This window comes from Leptinotarsa decemlineata, unplaced genomic scaffold (genome assembly GCF_025532065.1).
Source record: "Leptinotarsa decemlineata unplaced genomic scaffold, Ldec_3_MD MMD2_tig00026282_RagTag_RagTag, whole genome shotgun sequence".
Lineage (NCBI taxonomy): Eukaryota > Metazoa > Arthropoda > Insecta > Coleoptera > Chrysomelidae > Leptinotarsa > Leptinotarsa decemlineata.
Window position 1 is genome coordinate 9,171,545 of NW_027412668.1, and position 19,752 is coordinate 9,191,296.

Genomic DNA, 19,752 nt, shown 5'->3' on the forward strand with positions numbered 1-19,752 from the left:
GTTCTTCGGTGAGAATTCACTTGGCTCATAGGAATTGTCACATTACAACAATTGCACGTATACATAGGTGTTGCATTATCCACTCTCACCCGTTTCACTGCAGGCCCTCCTTGGCAACTCTGGAGCTGATGCCGACGAAGATTATCACTACGAGTGAAAGATTTACCACAGTCACAGGAATACATTTTATATAATAGTTCTCACTAACTCACTTGATGTAAACTGACATAGCCAACACTCGTACGCTTCTTAAATACACTCTGATAGGACCCGTCAAGACGTCATAGCCAACCCCACTTCTCAACTACATGCGCCAAGATTACCTCCCAACTGAATGCGATAACAGATGTCGATATACGAGCAAGCAGTGGTCGTTGCGGTCTCGGAGAGGGTAGACGCTAGGCAAACAGTCCTCGGCTGCCGTTGTGTCACCATCGATAGCGGGGCTAGAGCGAACCTTCATCGCTTCAGGAGAGGTGAGGGCAGACCGATGAATACGCATTACTCTGCCACACGTCGTGGAGTGAACATGTCGCTCTCTAGCCGTTGAACGGTTATTGCTGTGACGTCACTCCACTACTAACTTGGTGCCCTAACACCGATGGAGCATTTATTACTTGGAGGATCTTCGAAGTATGCAGACGTATGTTTGTACATAGACAAACAAGCACATGATGAAACCCTGTACCGTGCATTCTCCTACACACACACACACACACACACACACACACATAAACACACAAAATCTCATATGAAAAAAAAATCTGAACGATCCATGCACCAGACACTTCAAGGTCACAACGCCTTGACTTCACTGCACAACAAAAAAACTTCACCAAACAACAACCAATAAAAAAAGCAATTAATACGTCATAGTGGTGGGGGGAGGCCGAGAATCAGCTGTAAACAACTACTCTCAGTGTGTTTTTTAGACAAATTCAAATCGCATACTAAATCGTTCTAATCACTTTGTGTCAATGAATGCGGTTCTTTTGAATTTGCGCTTCATAACTTGGGTCACTATTTTCATATTCCTCATGCCAACAAGTTCCGGACTGGAATCCCGACATTTCTGGCCGTTGTAATGCCTTTTTTTTTGTTTGACTCAAATAAAAGGCATTACAACGAAGTCCAAACATACTATCCAGTATCCAAACTTGTCCAAATCATTGGTATACCAAATAGCAAATGTCTAGGTTCTTGTTCAGCCTAACCTAACAGGAGTTTCACACATGTTACACAACATTTATGTGGGACCCAGAATGTATCTTAATGCTGCACAGTAATTCCAAAATATTCTAATGGGGTGAAATTTCAACGCTAGGATGTAAAAGTTGATTCTCCACACACATAACAAAACTGTCAGGGCTAGTAGAACACTTTCGTGGCATATTTGGGATATACCTATCGAAAATAAAATGTATGGTAGCTGATGCAATTGTTATACAGCGGCCTAAATGACTTTATTCAAAAAAATACATGTATATAAGATCAGAAATGAATATATAGCTGTCACAAAAAAACTGGATGTGATTGAAACAAATTCATTATATATTCATAATGGGAATAGGCCAACATAAACAAAAACGTCACAAAGTTCATGTGACAAAAACACTGTTGACTAGTGAATTGTTTGACGAACAAAGAATTCTGAATTTTTTGGAAGTTCTCTCAAGGATATGGTTCATTTGATTTGAGTAAGAAAATAATGTTATTCAGAGATATAAAATACCTCTCGAAAAAATGCAACTACACCTCTGGTGCAATCTAAAACTTTTGAAAGGGTTGATGTGTGTGTGAGGAAATTGAAAGGATACTGAAATGTTGCATTTAAAAAAACTAAATATTTGAAATGAACTCTCGAAAACTACACCGCTGATACAATCTGAGAGTTTTGGAAAGGTTGATGTGTGGTGTATGTGTGAGGAAACTGAGAGGACTTTGAAACGATGCATTTAGAAAATAGATATTTGAAATGAACTGTCAGAGGATTTGGAACATTTCATTATGGATATACACTTCCTCACACTGTATGTAATACTATTTCTTGAAAATCTTGGAGGAATGTATTTTATGTTACATTTTCATTCGACAGCCCTTTCTTGAATCACAAGGGATTTTGGAGACTCTGACTTAGAGCAGCATCAGTACTCATTTCAAGGGAATCAAACGTCTAGAAATTGCCATCAGAATAGCGCTCCCGATCCTGGAACGTAATTTTTGTACCTTTTCCACTTCCCGATAACGCGAAACAGGATCACATCCACTCCTGAAGGATTCAGTTCACGTTCGCTATGGTTATGGATACGACATTGCTGAGACGGGATTTTATAGGGGCGCTTTTGTTAGTAGATTGTTGTGGGTTGAATTATATTAAGGCGATAAAAATAACCCTTGTCGAAGTTCCACTGAACATTCCATATCGCTGCGAATCGTGATGACTATAATGCAAAACAATGAGATACTTTATGGAATCGACCAATCTCTCTATCTCTCTTCAGAGCCCCGCGAATTCGGGGGGCCCTGAAAGGTAGAACTTCAAACTCTGACGCAGAATTAATCCAAAAAAATACTCATCTGGATACTTATAAGTGGATTGTGCCATATATTTTGACGTGCATTTCTCCACTATCTCTAGAGGAGTGTTGTTACTATGTTAATGAATTATTTTTCGATACCTCCATGTGCGAGATTATTCAGGAATCATTTGAGTAAGAGATTTGTATGTTATCCCCTTATCAAGTAGAAATGTACTTACTTGTGTGAAAGAGCTGACAAAGGGTTGTTTCAGATGCGATCTTCATTGTTGTTTATAGATTCCACTCTATACTTTTCGAATCCTAAATTTTCAAAGACGTCTGGAAGCCTGTTGTCACAAAAATTTCAACCGGTTCAATTACTCCGTTTATAAGGCATGTTGAGCTACACTAGACTTCTCTGGTTCATGTTAAACATGTTCAATCAAACACGTTGTTATGGTTCGCTTGGTTTGACCAACATTCTACCTATATGTTGGCCATATATGAAGGAATAGGATCTGCCACAAATCCAAAATTGATAACACCTGATCTGAAAAACGGTTAATTCTGGAATGAAAGCTAGATACCTCTCTCCTTGAATTATATTCCATTCGAAGTGTGACCCAAGAATTCCCTGTTCGGATTATAGTTTACAGGCATGTCTTTAATCTTGAATTTGAGGTCAGTTATGAATCTTGTATAGTCAGTGAAATACACAAATTGTTGTGTTGTTATTTGAAAACTTATCAGTCTATAAATAAGATGAGATTACACCTAACTTGAAAAACTTAACATTAGAAAACATTTTTTGTGATAAATTTAATGGTGAATGAAATGAGTTATTATTCATTTTATGCTGATATTGATAGTTGAAAAGTTTTTGAAAGAAAGTGTTTTTGAATACGTCAAAACAAGAAAACATCCACTAGAGACGTATGTATGAATCGAAAGGAAATATTTTCAGGTATAATATTTCATTAGAATAAACATACAGATATTTGTTTGTATGCCAGCATGAATGTATGTTTGTATGTCTGTAAGTTGGTATGCGAATTTTTCCAGGACCAATAAAACAATCGAATTGTTATCTTTCTTTTTCTTTACTTTCAGTTCGCCTTTGAGAACACTATGGATTTCATCAACATTAATTCAATAGTATCTAAGATGTCAACTAATACTTGTGATGAAAATGGCTTTGCTCATTGGTACGAGCTGACTCAAAAGTATGGAATAATATTTTTATAAATACATAACCAAAGGAAGGAAATGAAAAGTATATACGAAGAATGGGAAGTTCTTAATTTCTATTGAAGTTGCACTTCTGAAAAGTATCATTAGGTGAGGTGAGGTAAAAAGTGAGTGGATCTATTCAACTCTCCACCGCAACCCACGAGGGTTTATTGTGGCTCACACTTATTCATACTAGACCAAATAAACCCAGCTTCATAACGAAGCCGAATGGTTTGTATGGTGAGTGGTCTTTCAGGTCAGATGGTAAGACTGCGGCTCTGCCAAACTCTGAAAATCTGATTCGGTTTCCAATGGGGGCACGCACAGGGTGTGTGCTCTGCTGTTCCATCATTTTCCAAACAGAGACGACACACACTCTCTTCTGACAGTACAAGCCTCTGCATATGATGATTCAGACGACAGTGACCTGTGAAGAGGCCTGTTAGACATCTTAATTCATCCCTACTAGTCTAACAACTGTTTGGTTTCAAGTTTTGAAGGGTTTATGAATGCTTAGAGTGAGCCAGTTTTTTATCACATGAAGACTATTGCTGGTACCGACCCCAAAAATATTTCTTGGTCCTAATTTGTGTCGTATCTATTTCTGATTCCGTTTTGTATATCATGATTTTGAATTCATCACTTTCCAAAGTTCGTAATGATTATTGAAACTATTTTTTGAACTCAATAATGTGGAGAAAAATTGCAATATTTGGATTTTCTCTGAATTTTGGGGGTTATGTTTTGATGATGAAATGAAGATCTAGAAAACAAATTAGCTATCTGCAATCCTGAATCATTACTCAGCTTCTCCAATACATTTTGATTCATCTTTTTTCAGTTTACAATACTTGTCTGAAGGATTAAATGTCATCCACCACTGAAATAACAATTTTTTCGTTACGAGACAAAAATCAATTCGATTTGGAGTTTTCATTTTCTCTGTGCATTAGGACCCAGGCACTCTCCCATGAGGAATAAACTTTCATCAGAAACCCGATAAACGCTTTTGAATTTTCACACGAGAGAGGCTATTCACGGCGATCTAGGACGAATCCTCTTTGAAACAATATCCCTATATGCTTTCCCAATAAATTAATTTCGGAATCGATACATTCAGCGGCCAAATCCATTTTACGCAGTTTACTTCCATTTGGTTGAATGAAAGAAGTATTATCGGAATGGAACTGATGAAGAAGTTCATGAGCTACCATTAAATCCTCTATTTCAGAATCAGAGGAGTCCATAGATATTTTTTAGTAATATGTGCAGTAAATTACTCTTGTTCAGGATTTTTATGAAACTTACAACATTTATGTTTCTTTTGTACCTACTATTGAAAATAATTTTTGAAACTTACTACATTCTCGTCTAAACTAATGAATATTTTTCAATGGTATCTATTGGAAAAGACATCAATGATTTTCATGAATTACAAATTTATTTTTTGTCGTCGCTTCTCACTTGGAAGGCTTCTACATTTTGAGCGATTATCAATATGGCTTTTGGAAGCAAAGATCAACAGGCGACCTTCTATCGTATGTTACCCATATTAATAACGCAATCGAGGAACATGGAGAGTCAAGAGTTGTTGCGCTTGATATTTGTAAGGCTTTTGACTGTGCTCAGCATGATGGTTTGTTGATTATACTTCGGTGCTATGGCATGTCGGATTATTTTTGTGTATGCGAGTGGCCGTTGAAGGATATCTCTTTATTACTTTCACAATCAACGCTGGTGTTCCCCAGGGATCTATATTGTCTCAAACCCCAAGAATCTAATATATCACTTTGCTGACGACAGTACACTTCCATTTGGATTTCAGGACATCAGCTGCGGGTGCACATCTTTACCGGCAGCAGAGGTGATTTCAAATTGAGGTAAAAGTAACTAGATTTAATTCAATGATTCCGCTTCCTGCTTCAATGAGTTTGTTGGGTGCTAAAATGAAAACCAATATGACTTGGGACAATCATGTTGCTGGAATTGCAAAGGATGCTTCTCAAAAGCTTCCGAACTAGAAAACTGTAGACATCTCAGCAACTTTTGATGCTCTATAAAGCTCAGATCAGACTTTCTTTGGAGTATTGTTCTCATATATGGAGCTCTAACCCTACGCATACCCTGAAGCTGCTGGATTCCATCCAGAAAGGAGTCATCCGCCTGATTGGACACTCGAACATCACTTGCAACCTTGATGGTCTGGAACATCGAAGGAAGGTTGGAGTTTTGTCTCTCTTTCATAGATACTTTCCAGGAGGTGTTCAAGTGACTTGGCACATTTGATTCTATCACATCTATATCAAAATTATGTGACGGACTGTAGCTGCTCATTGTTTCAAAGTTCAACTCAATACGTCTTGATCTTCACTTCCTAAGAACGTTTTTTCCAATGAATTTGATTTCCAGCGATTCAAATCCAACGCGAATCGCACAGGCACCGCTCTTAGAGCGCCTCAAGGATTTTGCTGTAGTGCTTGTGTTCCTTGGAAATAACTATCAAATTCTCCATCAGGGTTATGCGATAAGAAGAGAAACCAATACACTTGTCAAAAATACTTATTTCCATATTTCGAGAATACGGATAAACCATAGTTTATCCATGTTGAAAAAGTTAGAATATGTAACAGACAACATTGTTATGAAAACAATAAATAGCTTGTACCACCTGCCACTTCGGTGGCAGTTTATTATAAAGCTTGGCAGCATAGTATGAGAAACTTTGCTTGAATACTTCACTCCTATGTTACAGGAGATATCAGAAGCTGGTGAAAACTTTTTCGAAACAGAATGTTGTGGAATCATAAATTGAATTGAAATGAGCACTATTCAATCATTTTTTTTTCTTTAACGATAACACTTTTTTGTTTAAAAATGTGGATCATCTCACTAAAGTACCATTTATCTGATGACGGGTGAACACATTAGATACTGAGGTTTGCTAGGTCAAATCTTTGGTGAGTTCAACCAGGGCTGTTGTGTGGACAGTATTCCGCTTATTTGAGTCTCTTCAATGTTCATGTAACATATTTCTCAAGTAACGTCCTGTTTGTCCTACCTGACATTTCGAACAATCCTTTTTGTTGATGATGTTTCATTGAATATACATTGGAGTTTCTTTTCTCTTTTGAAAAAATCTGTTTTCCACAGTGTTACCATTTTTTAAAGCAATCTTGTCATTGTACGATAGGTTGCCCTTTATGTTTCGGGATTTGGCAACCCTAGTGTTGCAATCTGGCAACTGACAGCTCTATCTTAAATTTGGACATTTTTGAGCTATACCTACGTATTCAGAACGTTTTGACATCCGCGCGCTATTTGTGTTGTTTACAGTGTTGTTTACAGATTCATCTCGGACGAAATTGGAATTGAATCGTGAACATTTTTGTACGATTAGTTTTTACAACTATCGTAGTCGTAGTTCACTCCAAAACGAATTTCGTGAAGGTCGTCCAAAATCAGTTGTTGTTCCGGAAATCATTGATGCTGTGCGCGAACTGATATTGCAAGATCGTCTGACCTATTGTGAGATTGAGACAACCTTAGGCATTAGTGGGACCAGCATACATTCAATATTGCATGAACATTCCACTGTCAAAAATATTTGTTCGCGTTGGATCCCACACAATTTGGCAATCGCTCAAAAAAAGGCTTGTGTCGATTGGTCGAAGGTAATGCTTAAAAAATATGATCGCAGTGCTTCGAAACACGTTTATGACATCATGACAGGTGATGACTCGTGGATTTACGCGTAAGAGCCCGAAAGTAAACAGCATTCGACTGCATAGATGTTTCAATATGAGACAAATCCAACAAAAGTTGTTCGCGCTCGAAGCACTTCCAAACAAATGGTCGCCTGTTTTTGACGAAAAGTGGACATGTCGCAAACGTACCACTAGAATAACGCAGAACAGTCAATTTTGAGTGTTACACAACCATTTGTTTGCCAGTTTTCTTTCAAGGAATCAGGAAAACCAATCGCCGAAGACGAATCTCTCTTCACCACGACAATGCGAGCTCTCTCACATCATCTCAAACAACTGCATTTTTGAGCACCCAAAACATCGATTTGATGAGTCATCTGCCATATAATCCTGACTTGGCACCGATTGACTTCTTTTTATTACCACACCTAAAACACAAACTGAGAAGTTAACGTTTTTCGACACCTGAAGAGGCAGTTGGTACCTCAATCAGAGTGGCAAAAGTGCTTCGATAATGAGTTCAAAGGGATACAAAAGTTTATAGATATTCTTGGGGAATATTTTGCTTTTCGATTATTAATATTTGTTTTTGTTCTCTAATCCCGAAATATAAAAAGCAACCCTCATATCTGATTCTAGTTTCTCAGGAAAGTTGTACACACGAGAAATGAATTAAAAAATATTTCAGAATATCAGTTTTCGATGTGGACTATTTTCATTTAAACATTTTTCCACGCTATGAAATGAGGTGCCTAATTGTTTTAATTGAGTTTTTTTTTATTTCAATCATGTTATTCAGGATCGCAAATTTGTGAGTGCTCTTGATTTGAAGTTCAGAATTATTTTGCATCCGTTTTTGAAATTGCGTTCTGAAAACTCATTAACGAATCTTTTCAAAAATGTAGTTTTGTGATACCAGTCGACTTCAAGATTCTGGTTAGAAGCTTAGTTTTCAAAAAAAGTACATGGATATAGATTGGGTAATACTTATTTCAATTCGTTGAATCCGATCCCTCAATATTTCATCCAAGGAAGTTTTCATCATTCTCTGTACCCTCATATTTTGCTTCTGCGATTTAGCAATGATTAAAAAAAATTATAGGAAATGGTTTGAAACTCTGGCCATTGAAGAAGCCCACAAGAAGACCCGAGTCTTGTTGATATACGTAGATGACACCTCCATGATATGGAACCATGGGAATGCAGAACTAGACACTTTTCTGAAGCACATCAATCACGTAAGTCCTTCCATCACTTTCACAATGGAGAAGGAAGTCCACAACAAATTGCCTTTCTCAGACGTATTGGTGAAGAGGACCGACCCTAGATGGAAAACATCTGTATATCGAAAATCCACTCACACAGGACAGTATCTGAACCAGAAATCCAATCACCATCAATCGACTAAGAGAGGAATCATCAAGACTCTACTAGACCGTGCTTTCCGGCTCTGTAATACAAAGGAAGGTCTCGAAAAGGAACTAGGCATCATAAAAAATGACCTTCAACAGAATGGTTACTTCAGAGTGATGGTAGAACAGGCTTCAGTTGAAAGACAGCAAGAGCCCTACAACGAAAAGAAGCCGCCACAACCAGTACTTGTACTTCCCTACATCAGAGAAATATATGAAAAGATAAGAAGGATTGGGTCCAACTATAACATCAGGATCTGCTTCATATCTGGGAACACTATCCGTAGCAGCCTTACAAAAACCAGGTCACCATACGAGGACTGCGATTCCAAGAGTTGCACAACAACGCATTTAGTCAAGCTAACGTAGAGATAAGTAACATATATAATCCTCTAATCAAGCGAAAAACGATCAACTCCCGCGAAACGGTCATCTCCCGTTAAAACCAATGAAGCGGAAAGAGGGAAGAGGGGATAGGTGGAAGAACTCGAATGACTAATAAATAGTCAGATCTCGGAGGAATAAGTCCAGTTATCACCCGAAGACGATTGTGGATAGTAATAATCGAAACGTCGTGACGTAACTTGGTTTGGAATTTTTTAATTTTCATTTTCCATTCTTTGTTAATATTTTTTAATTTTTCAATTTTCAGCTTTCATCAATATTTCAATTTAGAATTTTATCGGTTGTTGCTTGTATGTTATTAATGTGTAATTTCAGTTTTTTGTTTAATAAAATTTTTTTTTTCGGTTAATCTGATTAATTTTTTTTTCAGGGATTTCAAATCAATTTATATTATATTAGACAATGGAAGTCCGAACTGATGGAATATAATCAATTCTAATCATATTAAATATTCTTCAATAATGTCTCTGTCGTTGCAGGAGTTAGTGGTTCATTTTGATTTATCTCGTCACTATCACACATTTTAACTTCTCAAACATGAATGAACTAATTTTCGGTAACTCCCATTTCAGTATTTTCAAAAGATGAGGACATAGAATGATTGGCAAATTTCTATTTTCATATGGTTTCCTAAATAAATGTGACTTTTGAATTTTGTTGCGGAAACTCAAAACGAATATAATTGCTGATTTCTCAAAAAGGGTGGTCTAATTTTCAAAAATGAACATGTGATGGAAAAAAATTGAAAGACATATCAAAAGAGAAATCACAAGATCAACCTTCATTCAAATTGAAGAGTTGATTTCGCCATCTTGACCATGAGTATTGCTACGCTATTATTTTAATTTTCAAGAAATACTATAAATGATGCCTTCTCACGTGAACTCTGTCCCAACTTGATATCTAGTCCCTTTCAGAAGTTAAGAGGAGGAGAGCTTTTTATGTTCGCACTGTCGTGTTTCATTTTCCCAACATCTCATGCACCGTGTTGCGTGTTGATCTTCCTGAGCAAGCATATTTCTTGTTTGGCTTTTTATTGTACCAAGCTCCATTTCCATCTAGTTACGTTACAAAAATGTCAGAATTCTCGCGGAATACATTTTCTCTAGTTGAACTGCTGATGCACGAACAAAATCCTGACAGTGATTTGACACGAATAGTTACTTGAGCGAGTGATACGTGAAACGGTTAATGGTGTGCTCAAGGGTTACTTTGAGAAATGAGATGAAATTCTCAGCTGCAACGAATATTGGTGAAAGCCTTATTTTAGGGAAGGAAATAAGTTTGTTTCAGATTTGAAATAGATGTACAAGGAAGTCGTTGATATCCTAAAAAATATAGATATTATAGTTATTCTGACGTTGTTATTTCACATAATCTGGAAAAAGATTATCGTAAATTTATAGATATGAAGGCGAAATTTCCGAGAATCTGAGAAAATTTTACTTTATGGTATACTCACGGATATTCGCGATATTTTCTGTAATGATACTACGTGATGGTAGGAATTCAGAACACTTTTTATTTTTTGTTGGACTCAATTAGTTTTCGAGATACAGCCTGTAAGAGTTTGTATGATGTCATATTTTACCTTTTTCATTTAGCCATAAATGATTGCAATTCACATATTTTTTATTCAACAATGTTTTTTTCATATCACTGCACTATTTTCTATCCCTTTTCATTTCCTTATCGCCAAGTTTCTTGAAGTTAGACTGAAATTCCATTATTTGTCACATGCTAACTCAACCTAACCTAACCTGACCTAACCTAACTCAGTCTAACCTCACTTTAAAATTTTGAAATTCTGAAAGGATCGTATTTTCGAATATTTACTTTTGTAAAACTATATTTCCTCAACATCTAACCTGACCTCCGAATTCTAAAAGGAACGTATTTTCGAATAGTGAAACTTAATGCAATTTATAAAAAGTGATTTGTGTGCACCCACTGAAATAACCTATGTCGATGTGTGCACCTGACAAATTATGGAATTTTATTCTAATTTCAGGAAACTCGGCAATATGTGATTGAAAAGGGATAGAAAAAAGTGCGATGATATGGAAAAAATTGTGTTGAATAAAAAAATATGTGAATTGCAATCGTTTATTGCTTAAAAAAAAGTAAAATATGACGTCATACAAACTTTGACAGGCAATATCTCGAAAACTAATTGAGTCCGACAAAAAATAAAAAGTGTTCTGAATTCCTACCATCACGTAGTATCATCCCAGGAAAAATCGCGAAAATCCGTGAGTATCTCATAAAGTATAATTTAGCCGGGACTCTTTCGAAAAGTTGCTGTGAAAATTTCACTTTGAAGTTTTTTAGGGTTTTTATCAGTTGAATTCGACGATTATCTCCTATAGAGGTGGAGAAAGTTGAATTTGCAATTGATTTTCCATTCAAAAATTTGGGAGAAAGCATGTGTGATTCAAATCGCTCGTTGGTCATTTCAATCCGGTTGAAAAAATTGTTAAAAATGTTTGATTTCATCATATCAGAATATTTTCCCTTACTTTATTGATTTTTTCTTAATTCATCTACGAATCTCACAATTCTTCTCTGAGTCATTTCTGTAATGATCATTTTCATAGTGGAAATCATTGCTACATCGTTTCCTTCTGTGTACTCCCAGTTAAAATAATACACTGAACTTTCACTGTGACACCCTTATATCATGATAATATTCCAAACAACAATTGACTAACGCACTAAATTCAACCAATCATACTCTACCGAAAAACACATTTTGATGAATGATTAATCATTCATCACTATCGCTACCACAAATACCTTACGAGGATACTCAATCTATCAATGAAAGCAATGTGTCATTCAAGTGTGTCATTGAATTTCTCTGCACAGCTATCATTTGCCTCCATCGACGACATCGGTTATGATGCCAATTCACAGGGTTTCCATGATACCAGGGATTCCGTTCCTTCTAGCAAGTACTAAAGCTTCGGGACTAGAAGACCTTTCACCATCTCATGTCACATGGAGACGTTTTCGATGGCCCCCACATGGCATACTAACATGTTTTCGACGGCTCACTACGACAAAAGGACACGTTCTCGACGAACCTCCACGGCAAAGGAACACGTTTCCGACGGCACAGTATGACACAGGGACACGTTCTCGACTGCCCAGCATGGCACACGGACACCCTCTCGACGGCCCAACATCCCACATGGACATCTCGATGGACCATAATGGCAAAGGGTAATGTTCCCGACGGCCCATCACGGCACAGGGACACGTTCTCGACGGCCCAGCATAGCATAAGGATTAGCTTCCGATTGCCCAATATGGCACTGGGACACGTTTCTGTAGCCCAACATGGCACAGGGACATGTTTCCGATGGCCCAGCATTTCACAAGGACATTGACGTTGTCAATGGCCCAGCATGACATGTTCCCGACTACCCAATATGGCACAGAGACACGTTCCTTATTTCCCGATATGGGACAAGGACACGTTCCCGAGGGCCCAACATGATACAGGGACATGTTCGCGACGGCCCAATACGACATAGGAACACGTTCTGTCGACCTAATGCGGCATAGGGACACGTTCCCAACGACGCAGCATGGCACCAGGACACGTTACCATCGGCTCAATACGGCACAGGGCCCAACATGGCACATCAACACAATCCTGATAGCCCGGCATGACACAGGGACATATTACCGACGTCCAATATGGCACAGAGGCAGGGCCCAATATGGGACAGGGACACGTTCCTAAGGGCCTAACATGATACACGGATATGTTCTCGACGGCCCAATACGACATAGGGATACATTTCCAATGGCCCATTATGTTACAAGAACACGTTTCCGGCGGACTAATACGGCATAGGGACACGTTCCCGACGGCCCAACATAGCAACAAGGACACGTTTCCAACGATACAGCGTGGCATACGTTTCCGTCGGCTCAATCAGGCACAAGGCCCAACATGGTACAAAAACACGATACTGATAGCACGACATGACATAGGGACATGTTCCCGATGGCCAAACATGGCACAGGGACACGCATGGCAAAATTGAAAAGTGCTCATGAAATGTACATGTTTTATATCAGTTTCTTTGTTAAATGACTCTTTTTTCTGATGAGCGACTAAGAAAATCCGAAAGACTGTGAGATGAAACGCCGAAACATTTTTCACTCACCTTTCCATTATCAATACTTCAATGGGAAAGTATTAAGTGGGACGTATTTATTTTCACAATAAATCTGAAAAAAATTGGAGGTAGGGATAGAACATAAACAATGTTTCATTTGAAACGAGGAAGTTCTGTTAAAAAAATGCGCGACAGAAAATCAGTTCATGTCTCAGCGATTTTTCAATGATCATCCATTTTGCACCATGATAAATATTTCTTTTCGCTGTTATACACTGTATAGAAAATTGTGAATGTTTTCATGCTACCGTTTTTCCAATTTTATCCGGATTATTGACCTTCAACATCATATTTTCAGGAAAATATTCATATAAATCACAAGAAAGTATGTTCATTTCCACCTCTCCCTGTTCACTGTCAAGAAGTCTGCGTTTATTCTGAAATATGTTTTCTTTCCAGAGGAAAACCCGGCAGCCATGTTACACGCCAACAGCAGCGATGTTTCCACAGCCCTCTTCATGAGTACTCTCCTGACGCTATTCTTGAATATAATGATGATGTTAGACAGATGAAAATTTTGACTGGAGATGTGAGCTGTAAAAAACTGTAAATATTTGTAAATTGGACTTTCCTTTGATGTGATGACTTGCATATTTTTATCCTGTAATGGTGAACTGGTAACTGTATATACTGTAAAATACTAACTACAATCGAATGGTCTTTTTCTGTGCTACTATAATCTGTACATATTGAATCAAGCAAATTGATTGAATGGAGTTAATTAACGACTTGATTACCAGGAGTTCATGAATTATTGTTTCAATTCGCGACTTTGAAAAATCTCAATAAAACTTTTCTTAAACTTTATGGCTTTTTATTTTCAGTTAGTTTTTCCAAATCTTCCAAAGCAATTTTAATAGAATTTATGATTTTTTGTCCTCAATTATGACAATTATCATAAAAATATGTGAACAGTACCTACCAATTGTTTATTCACAAAATTTTCTCTAGAGAACCGACTGCTGAAATTGGGTCGCTTAAAAGAATCTATGGAACATTTACGACCTCTAGTAAAGAAACGTTAGAGCTTTTGATAGAAAACCACTTTCCTGGAAATCTGATGCTTGATAACAACAGACCTATCATCTTCAAGGGCGCTGAACACCCAAAAAAGAACGATTGGGACATCGCAAAGAAGGTTATCACAGCATCCACAGTTGAATGAGATATCAAGTCTTTTCAGCCCTTCAAATATCCCGGAGAGGATGGTATATTTCCAACTCTTCTTCAAGACGGACTTGAAATAATTTTACCTATTCTCACAGAAATGTATAGAGATAGTCTGGCGTGGTACTGCATACCACCCAGTTGGTTAGCAGCAAGGGTGGTAAATATACCTAAAGTGGGTATACCTGAATTGGTACGACCAATCAGCCTTTCATCCTTACTGCTGAAACAACTTGAGATGATACTGGACGGACTCATCAGGAGGGTAGCATTATATGCATCCCCCTGAATAACCACCAGTGTGCTTATCAAACCGTAAAATCGACATATTTAGCATTAAACAACCTCGTTGAGAAAATCTCCCAATTCCTTGACAACAAGGAGATTACAGTTGCTGCATTTCTTGATATTGAAGGACCATTTGATGATGCACTACCTAAATCTATAGGATTGTCTCTGGCTAGGAAGGGTATTGAATCGACCATAACTGGCTGGATCTTTGCCATGCTAGCAAACAGAACTGCAACTAAGACTCTTTAAGGTGAGGCCATCAGGTTCAGGGTCACCAGGGGCTGCCCTCAAGTTGGGGTTTTATCTCCCCCTCTGTGGTCGCTCCTGATGGATACTCTGCTTGATGGTCTTGAAGGAAGAGAAGTTGATCTGTAAATTCCAAATGGAATGACCTTAATGGTGAGGTCATTCCATTTGGAACGGAGGTGAAATATCTTGGCATTGTTCTTGATAAAAGACTCACCTGGAACGCTCACTTGGAAACATTTTTACACAAAGACAAATAAATCCACTGGATTAATGTGATGATTGCCAGATCAATGATCACTTATGGTGCAGTTGCTTGGTGGCCCAAGGCTTTACAGAAAACGGCCCAAGCGAAGCTCTCTGGCTTAGACAGGCTTGTTTGGCTATCACTGGTACCATCAGTACCACACCATCAGCGGCCATGGAGATCCCTTTATACCAACCTCATCTCCACATTTTTCTGGAGAGAGAGGCTGGATGGACTGCATAAAGACTTGTGCACATTGCCAATTGCACAAATCAATTAAATGCAGAGTGCAACAGACTGTTGGTTGACACTGGAAGTCATAGCATTCTAGAAATGACCTGCTGTAATGAAGCTGCTGATTCCCTTGCAAAGGAGGGTGCTGCAAGCAGCTTCATCGGACCAGAACCTGTCATTGGCATCGCTCTAGACTTTGCCAAACAAACATTGAACACCTGGATTTATAAAGATTTATGGACTTCTGACAGAATCTTCCAGGATTGGCTCACTCTAAGGCGTTTATTCACCCTTAGAAGCTTGATATCAAACAGTTTGATATTCAACAGTGTTGAACTTCAGTGGGGCTGAACTACGCAGTTTAACAGGCCTTTTTACAGGCCATTGTCATTTGAATCATCATATGCAGAGACTTGGACTATTGGAAGACAGTGTGTGTCGCCTGTGTTTGGAAAATGAGAAACATCAGAGCATATACTTTGTGCCTGTCCCGCTGGGAACCAAATCTGGTTGTTAGAGTTCGGCTAATCGGCTTCGTTAAGAAGCTTGATTTATTTGGCCGAGTGTGAATAGGTGTACGCCACAATAAACCCTTGCGTGTTGCGGTAGAGGGTCGAAAGGACTTACTCACTTCAGACCTAATCTAACCTTAATTAGGAACATGGAATGAATTCATGTTTCATGTAGGAAATTTGAGTAATTTTTTTCTGAAAATTCACGATTTGTTGACGATTTTATATTGAACCTTTTCTACATGAAATAACTAACAGAATGAAAAAGTAGTTCAGGAAAAGCATACTCGCTCCAAATGAACTATCTCCTAAACTGCAAAAAATCAGTTAATCTCTACTGTTTTTACCTTCCCAAACAATTTTCGTTTAATTAATTTCCAACTCCCATTTCCTTCCGCAGTTTTTCCTGGAGACTAATGATGGAAAAAATCACTGAGCACAAATGATGTATAGTTCCTAATTCCGGAAAGGACCCTTTGAGAGTATATTCCTGTATTTTTTGTCGGGTTCGTAGCAGTCCGATAGGAATGCTACTTATTCCCGTCGCACGCAAACATTGATCTTTCTACGATGTGGACAAGTGCTAGCCTGGATTCATTTTCTTTCTGTCATCCTGACGTGAACAGAACAGACTCGATGAAGAAATTTCTGGGTTCATTGGAAAATAGTGAGAGGTTATTTTTCGTGTAATGGATGTCACGAAGACCTTCAGCTACTGATTGTTCATTTGATTCATTCACCATGATGTCAAAATGAACTGTTGATGACAGTAATACTGCATCATTCATAGAATACACTTCTTTCTCACCGAAACATTCCAATTTTCAAGCAATAGAGGGAACTTAACATTTCTGAAGAATAATATGAGTGTGATAATATACCTCTTGTGGTGGGTCTTTCGATTCATTTTCCAGAACTGGTTTATTTTATGAAATCGGAAGAGCTGTTCCTAAGTAATCAACAGTTTTATAATGAATGATAAATATTATCATAAATTCAACTTATACAATAATGTTCTGGGATAATTCTTTTGTAAGCACCTCTTATTTTTTCCTTGAATTCTGGGATATACTGAGGTTATGTACTCCAATTTTGCGAACAACCATAAAAAATCTGAGGACATCATATCGGGTGTTCGAATGGGCCATTCTTGAAGACCACTTTTGTCAATCCACTGATTGGAATAATTCTTTGTTGCCACCGCAATAAGATGTTCAAGTTTCTACTATTGGACAAGATGACGTAGTCGGTGATTCTTTTAATAGAAAAATAGGTCTGAAGGTATTTCAAGACTGCATTCAGTGATGATAATTATTTTGATTTGTTACCACAGGGTATACAAAAGTAACTATTTCATTTCAGTAGGGTACTAAATTGACATCCAACAAAATACTAGTTGTAGTTTTCCTTCTGTGTGTATTCAGTGCAGTGAAAATTGTGTCTCCACTGGATTCTCCTCTTGTCTACTGAAAATTCTCCAAGTAATAAATTTTTTGATAAGTACCTTGATTGGAATTGGCTTATTCATGTTAGTATTATTTAAAACTTCTTCCAAGTATTATTTTATAATATAATTATGCAATATCTACCAACTTTTCTAATAATTTTAATTAAATTCTGGGAACAAGATCTACTTTTCTCAGTTACTAACCATCAATTTCTGTAACTTCAAATTTCTAACCTTGATATCTTAAAAACCATTTTCTCTACAAGTTTGCTATTTATTTCTAAATTTAGATACATCTTTCCTTAATATTTGTGTGAATACAAATTTAACCTCACTTATATCTAAACATATAGATTTTTGTTTGTATCATTTTATACCCGTAACTAGGAAAACGGTTTACAACAATAATTTTCAAACTTTCCATTATTTACAAATACTCACAACAATTTCATGATGTCTCTTCCAATTTTATTTAACAGATGTCATATTGTTTCCATTTGACATTAGTTCACATCCTCTGCCGGTTGTCTATTCTGTGAAAATTATAAATTTTCATACACAAATATGGAATTTTGAATTTTCCGCTCTTTGTTTCTTGTTTTCATGTAGAGTATGTGAGCTTCTAGATATGTACAGGGTGATCTAGCTGTACTTCTTTCTATGGATTCTCCTGAGATGTCATATAAAGTGGATAATCTTAGCGACTGGAGAAATGTATGGTAAAATGGATTAACAGGGTCTCTCAGTCAAAAAATCAAAAATCAAACTCTGCTTCACTTTGCCAAGCTTTCGCTTCTAATGGGAAGCTTCTTCAGGGCCAATATCTAATGATTTTTGAATATTTTCGCCTTTGAATAACATTACAAATCATACTTACAGTAAAAATGAGTGAAAAACAATAAATTGAAGATATAAATTGACGAAAAAGTTAACATGTATACGATTTTTTTGTGGGTTTGACAAATGTCATACCTTCACATAAATGTCATTTTTCAATGGGTATGATGATTTGATAATTGATGATAAAAGATGGAAAAATTTTTTTCTGTATGTGAAACTTTGATATTTGAGTAATTTGGTTTATGACCTGTTTCTATAGAGTGTTATGCTAATGCACATGATTTTTTATTGAGCTTTATATCACTTTTATGTGAAGTTACTCCATCATTAAGAATTATAGATGTTGTTCCAATATAATTCAAGTTACAATTGTTACAAGGAATGTTATAAATCACGGACACTATGAGCACACGTTTGATTTTCATGACAATTGACGATTGAATGCCTTCATTCGAAATCCAAATTGTCAGGGTTTTTTAGTATAATCAACAAGGAACATATATATTGTCAAGCTTCTGGAAAAATTACAAATTCAATATGAGAACAATTGCAAAATATAATCAGATATGTTTTCATGCATAATTTCATATGGAGAATTGAAATCTCTGACGTGAAAAAATACATTGATAAAACATTTTCGACACCAGAACGAAAATACTATTCCTCAATGTATGTAGCTTCACCAGGACATTGCTTCATCTAATCAGAATCATTATGCATATTTCAGACATGTTCTTTTCTATTCGAAAAATGAATTATTTTTTCTATCAGAATCACGATCGTCCTTACTTTAATTTTATTTGTACTCAAACAGTTTCAAACCAACCCAACAATTCTGTTACTCTATAATCTCTATCGGAAAAAGCAGCATAAACGTAAACTGCATTCAGAATCAATCGAAACTTTCTGAAAATGGATCTAGGTAGAGCTTCAGACTATAAACTCTATCAGCATAATGTGGATAAAGTACTTTTTTGAATCGTCTAGCTGTCTGAACTTCTCTTTGATCTTTATATGATAATCCTACCGATGTATAAAGAGCCTGGAGAAGATTGTTTGAGTTTACGAATGAAATATCGACGGCAACGTGCTGAATGGGTAGATAAGCAGAATCGCTCGTGAGAAACGATTTAGGGAGGGCTCTTTTCGAAAGATTAGTATCTATAATGTTATGGAAAGCTAATTTACGATAAAAACATATTTGAGAAAGAAAGGAGTATAATATGTTGTGATCGTTGATTGATATTGCCGATGGATATGTAAATTTTCTGATTGATTCGGCTGTTACTTGATGAAGATCCAAAG

The 19,752-nt window shown here is 37.0% G+C and overlaps 1 protein-coding gene across 4 annotated transcripts in view; it reads left to right on the plus strand.

Annotated features, from left to right (window-relative positions):
• Window positions 1–14,268, plus strand: part of LOC111514936 (lachesin) — a 355,844-nt gene extending 341,576 nt beyond the window's left edge. For all 4 annotated transcript variants that reach the window (XM_074179769.1, XM_074179771.1, XM_074179770.1 and 1 more), the window contains one exon: window positions 13,863–14,268. In XM_074179769.1, the coding sequence (XP_074035870.1) occupies window positions 13,863–13,975 (113 nt within the window). In that variant the 3' untranslated portion in view covers window positions 13,976–14,268. The remainder of the gene's footprint in view (window positions 1–13,862) is intronic.
• The last annotated feature ends 5,484 nt before the right edge of the window (window positions 14,269–19,752 follow it).